Source organism: Terrapene carolina, unplaced genomic scaffold, assembly GCF_002925995.2.
Source record: "Terrapene carolina triunguis isolate 2854851 unplaced genomic scaffold, T_m_triunguis-2.0 Scaffold88, whole genome shotgun sequence".
Lineage (NCBI taxonomy): Eukaryota > Metazoa > Chordata > Testudines > Emydidae > Terrapene > Terrapene triunguis.
Genome location: NW_020664439.1, coordinates 29,575,107 through 29,581,002, shown reverse-complemented (window position 1 = coordinate 29,581,002; position 5,896 = coordinate 29,575,107). Strand labels below are relative to the sequence as shown.

Sequence of the window (5,896 nt, the reverse complement as noted above, 5' to 3'; positions counted from 1 at the left end):
CCAGGCACTTACGACGTATCAGTTACGAATAAGGGACAAGAGGGCTAGGGTGGGGCAGAAGGGGCTGCGGCGGCTGCACCTTGCTTCCCTGAGCGAACCGAGCCCGGGTAAGAAGTTCAGGCGGTGGTGGGGGAAAGTCTCCGCTCCTGCCCCGCGCCCAGCAGCAGCCGGGCTGTTTGGTTTGCAAGGGAAAGGAAAGGGACAGCGCGGCTGCTTGCAGAAGGGACTGGAAGTCCTTGTTGCGATGCTGCAGGGGGTGTCTGTGCATCGGGGCAGCACTGGGCACGTCTCTCCCCTCTGGGCACCTTGGACTCCCTCTGTTCCCGCGCGGGGCCCCGCAGCTCTCGGGGTGGGGGGCTCAGCTGCAGGGGGCTCTGTCTCCCGCCCTGTCTGGCTCTCTGCTTGCGGCCGTGGCCAGGCTGGACACGGGCAGGACGATCTCTTTGGGGCTCTGCTGCTGCAGCCGCATGGACTCCTCGTAGGTGGGTAAATACTTCACCTCTTCGTAGCTGGGCAGCTGCAGGAAGACCGGGGAGCCCCCCGGCAGCGGCGGCGGCTCCTGCTCGCCCCGGTAGCGGCTGCTGCTGCCGCTGCTGCTGTCCAGCAGGGAGTCCTGCGAGGTGGCAGCCGTCACGTTGAGCAGGGAGCCGGGGGAGTCCTGGCGCTGCGGCCGGTTGTACCGGCGCGGGCTGGGGCAGATGATGCGCTGCAGGAAGTAGCCGATGGCGAAGAGCACCAGCAGGATGAGCAGCCCCGAGAGCTTGCGCACGAACCAGCCCACGTTGTCCAGGAAGGTGTGAAAGGGCAGCTCGCAGCACTTGATCTCCGTGTAGGTGACATTGCCGTAGTCGCAGCAGCTCTCCCGCTCGCCGCACGTCAGCTCCCCGCAGCTCCAGGTGCCCTGGCAGGGCTGCCAGAGCAGAGCAGCCCCCAGCCCCAGCAGCCCCTCGGAGAGACACTGCAACATCCTCCCCCCGGCTCGCTCGCTGCCACGCAGAGAGGGTGGCGCCCACTCACTTCGGGGGCCACCTGCCGCCTCCCATCGCCGGGGCTGGGCAGCGGCTGGCCAAGGAGCCCACCAGCCGTGGGGCCGGTGGCCTCTCCCAGGGGCCCAGCCCGCGCCGCTGCTCGGGGCGCTGGAGAGGTGTGCGCGCCCCGCTGTCCTGCAGGAGAGAGGGGAGCAGAGCCGGCATGGTGCGCTGCGGCGTCCCGCCAGCAGCTGCAGGAGCAGGACGGGTTAACGGAGCGGGTCGGTTTGCATGTTCACTTTGCAGCACTTTAATCTTTATTAATCTATCTGTCGTCCCGCTCCCCTGTCAAACAGACAGCGCTTGCTTTGTAGGTTTCTTGGCTTAAGTGATTGGATTTCCCCGTGACCGTTATTTAAATTTACTTGCTGCTGGGATTCACTTACCATATTTCTGGTTTTATTTCTGATTAAAAATTGATGATAACCATTTAGCTGATGTTAATGGGCTTAATGCAGCTCCCCTTCCATTAGGGAGTTTGGAGGCAGTGATTGACTGGCTGTGTTCCTGCACAGGCCAGCCAGGCTGGTGTCTTCTTTGGGGGAAAATAAATACCAGGGTCACAGTTTCTTTCTAGACCACAAGAGAAGCATATGATCCAGGCAACTATTTCTCTGCCATCCCTCAGGTTTCCCAGTCCAGGTCTATCCAAGGGGGTCTCACATAGGCAATAACCTTGAATAACAGAGCCTATGTAGGCAGAAGTCAATTCACTTTGCCAGTAACATGTCAGATCACAAACATTTCTGTGACAGTCAATTGTAAGAGGCACAAGATTCTGATGGTGCCAAAAGAGCAACTCGACAGAAAGGCTGTTAAGGGTGAGAAGTCATATTCAAACACAAAACCCAAAGAGAACGCAGTAAATTAGCATCCAAGGGAGAGTGATGTTGGTATCAAGATGAGTTGGTGGTTCCAGTTGAGCAGTAGGGCCTGGTGATCAGTGGTGCTAAGAACCGGTAGCTTGACTTCAGCTAATGGAGGATGTTCAGCATCTCTGACAAGTGGTGACCCCGCTCCCTGTGGACTTGTCTACAGTGGCAAACTACAGGGTGTTAGACAATAGTAAATGTGGTTTAGCGCTCAACAGAGATCTGGACATGTGGGGGCTTAGCATTGTGTCACCTGGCTGTTAGCCCTAGGGTGGATCAGGATAAGCCACCAAATTTTATCCTTGTCTGTCCTGTTCGCTGTATTAATTAATATGTGTGTGTGATGGATTATTTCAATCCCAGGTAATGTCTTTGGGGACCATATTCTATTAAGTTTATGTATCACTGTGGGCTAGAGAGTGTATGCAATTTCAGGGCAGCCGAAGGGTGGGGGGGAGGGGTTTACCACAACTCCAGGTGAATCACTTGGGTTGTGAACACTGGCAGAGAGGTCCCACCCCTATGGGGAAGTAGCATATACTGGTTCAAACTTGTTTTCAGAAACCAACAGACGAGAAAGGCGTTTGGCATAAAAAGCTGAATTTAAAATGACTCAGGGCTTTTTCCTGACCCAGCAAACACACTGGATCTTCTGTCCAAGGGCCTTGCAGAAGGGTTGGAAAGATTTTGCCCTACTAGATCCCATAAGACTGATGGTTGATTTCTGCAAAGTTTTTAGTGTGTTTATAGGAACTTCTCTTGTTTTTATATGTTTTCTCTGTAATGCATTTACCTTAAGAATAAATCTGCCTGCTTAGAAAGAGCTGTGTCAGCCGCTGCAAGTTACGACAATACACTGTTCATAGCCCTCGGAGAGAAAAAGTAAAGCACAGGCCCTGGCCTGTAGGCAGACTGGCTTGCTGGGGATATTGGAGTGTAAGGCAGGGAGCTGAGCATTGAAATCCCAGGCAGGAGGGAGAGAGACATGGGTTTCCATCTAACAGCGGCTGGGACCTGGAAGCTACAGTGCACACACCAGAGCCCCCCCATTCTTTTCAGACCACTTTAAGACTGGGGCACATACTGCGCTCTAGCAGCTCCAGGCCCTGAGCTTATTTAGAGAGTTGGCCTTGCAAATTTCTTTGCAATGTTGGCAGCTCTGCTCCGGTCACTATCTCCTCCTGCTGACTGGTGTGAGCTGAGCATTGCTACCAATGCACCTGAAATGAAGGGGGGGAAAAAAAAGGAAAACCCTGCCCCAATGCAGGCACAGCACTGCGTAGAGTTATGGCAGGGTGGTGCTCCGAGGAGGAAATAAAGCCCATTTTGACAGAGAGCAGCAGCAGCCTATTCCAGAACCGTGAGTGGCGCTGCTCTTGTTTTTACTTGCACTTCCATTTATGAAAAAAACGCTCAGTCCAAAGTGCTGCACCGCTTCTGACTAAGAGCCTGCTTTTGCTCCCAAGGACATCAGTGGCAAAACTGTAACTGGGGAAGGGTCAGGCCCTAGACCTTTTCAAGCTGAAGTAGAAGAAAAGTGTCCTTAACTTCTTCCCAGTGGAGGGGTGGGAGGAGCCCAGATGTAGTGGAGTTGAGAGGAGGTAAGAGTGTGTGTTAGCCAACAGAGGAGAGATATTTAAAGTGTGTGTTTTAATGACTTTTTAGAAAACATTTTGGAGCTAAGGGCCTTTCCTTAAATCACCAAAAAACCAACAATCCCTAATCCTGCCCACCCCTAAGACATGTTCACTCTGTACATTTGTAACGGTGTCTGATACAATCTGAGTGAGATTTTGAGCTGTAAAAGTTCTGCAGCTCTCCTGGAGATTGCCATGCTATTCATCCTCTGTGTTCTTTAGGCATGTCTTTTCCCTAGCCCTGATCCTGAACTCCTTGTTCAGGCAGAACGCCCACTGAAGTCAATGAAAATTTTGCCTGAATAATAAGGAGTTCGGGATTGGGTCCTAAGCGTGATAGGAATGGCATGGCTACTATCTGTGAGATACCTGCTTCCAGCAGCCTGATGGAGGAATCTGAGTATGGCTGTGCATAGATGCAAAGGTTGGAAGGGTGGAAGAGCATTGAGTAAACTGCAAGATAAACTTCTGAAGTTTGACTAATATGGGGTCCCTTTGCAAATGTGTAAACAGGAATAAGGATAGAACCTCATGCTCTAGCACAGAAATAAAATGAGATTCTTTGAAAGGTATTGCCTGATATATAATCCTGATGGCTATGGTCCTACTGGCTAATCCATCTCTTGCTGAAGCTTGTAGGGGCTTTTTGCATTTACTTTAATGAGTGCAGGGTTGGAGCCTCAATTCCAGAAAACATCCCTGTTCTGCGAAGCACTTAAGCATGTGCTTATCTTTAAATCAAGGTCAATGAGATTCAGACGTGTTTAAACTTAAGCACATGCTAAATGTTTTGCTGAATAGTGATGGACTTAAGTGGGTGCTTAGGTACTTTCCTGAATCAGGGTATGATCCTTTCTCTGGTGTGTTATTGTGATACATTTGGCTTCCCTTCCCTGCTGTTACTTTTTAAATCTTAGGCACTTTGGACTTCCCATACTTAGGGCTGGTCTACAACCAGCCGCTAGTTTGGCGGCTGGGGATCGAAGTTCTGGGTTCGACTTATCGCGTCTGGTCTGGACGCGATAAGTCGAACCAGGAAGTGCTCGCCGTCGACTGCGGTACTCCAGCTCGGCGAGAGGAGTACCGCGGAGTCGACGGGGAGCCTGCCTGCCGCGTGTGGACCGCGTCTGAACTGCGGTAAGTTCGAACTAAGGTATGTCGACTTCAGCTACGTTATTCACGTAGCTGAAGTTGCGTACCTTAGTTCGACTTGGGGGGTTAGTGTAGACCAGGCCTTAGAGGCCTGCGCAGATACAAAAGTTGTATCCACATCTGATCTGCAAACATGGTCCGTGGATATCGATCAGATATAAAGTGGATATCTGCAGATTTTCAGGGCTTTCCCCATACTAACAGACCCATGGTGGAGCGTTGTCTGGGCCAGTGTCCGGTCTCTTATAGTAGCTGATACTAGCCCCCTAGAGGAAGTAAAATAAAAAAATCTATAATGCATTTTTCCAGTTGTTTAGTAGGACACTGTAGGTGAAGATGGGAAGATTTATTTCTTCCTCACCCCAGTTGAGGCTCAGTTGAACCCCTGGAGCACGAGAATTGAAAATTCTTGTTATGTTTCTTTTAGCGACTGTAATTGTAGATGCTGTGAAGGCGGTGACACTGCTCTGTAATAATCTGTGACTACTGTATGTGACTGGGTTAGTGGGATAGTTACTGTATGGCTATCCTGGGTTATTGCAGTGTTTATTGTAGGCATATATTGGTTTAGTTTAATAGTAGTGTTGTGGAGAAGCCAGCAGGAAGCCAACACAATGGCTGCAGGTGAGCAACCTCCCAGGAGCAGATTGGGCCCGGCTCATTAAGAAACAATGCTTGAGCTATTAAGTTGTGAGGATGCCAGCCTGAGATACCAGACTTGTTTTGTCTCGCTGGAAACCCATCAATCAAACGGACTGTAAACAATTAAAAAAAGACTGGAAGCGGGGGCAGTTCTCAGGGGAAACAGACTTGCTCAGAAACAGACCCAGCTGGCACATTGGAAGTGTTTAGGCCATCCTAAGCTTCCAGAGAGATGGTAAGCCTTTAGGTAAGACAGATATGGGTGCAGTATGTTTATTGTTTTAAAATTCTTTTTCTCTTATGTTATGCTGTGTTCCTACTGTTAAGATTAAACAATACTGTGCTTCAAGAAGGCTGTTTGGGGTCACTGTGTTCACCATGAAGAACCACAAAGGGAAGAACCACTGATGGTGAACCCAGTTAGGTCTGCTGGGTGAGCACAGTTGAATCACAGGCTGCTGCAGCCCAGGACTTGGTCTAAGAGCGGGAAAATCATTGGTTTCCACTCCAGAAAAGTTAAGAGCACGAGGCCTAACACTTGGGGGGAGGGGTGGGGTGCACTTAG

The 5,896-nt window shown here is 50.7% G+C and overlaps 1 protein-coding gene across 1 annotated transcript; it reads right to left on the bottom strand.

Annotated features, from left to right (window-relative positions):
• Positions 1-358: 358 nt before the first annotated feature.
• CUNH3orf80 (chromosome unknown C3orf80 homolog) lies at positions 359-967 on the bottom strand. Its single transcript, XM_024195052.2, has one exon. The coding sequence runs from the start codon at positions 965-967 to the stop codon at positions 359-361; it is 609 nt and encodes a 202-aa protein (XP_024050820.2).
• Between the last annotated feature and the right edge of the window lie 4,929 nt (positions 968-5,896).

Coding starts and splice junctions, on each gene's coding strand:
- CUNH3orf80 (XM_024195052.2), bottom strand. CDS start 967: ATGTTGCAGTGTCTCTCCGAGGGGCTGCTGGGGCTGGGGGCTGCTCTG.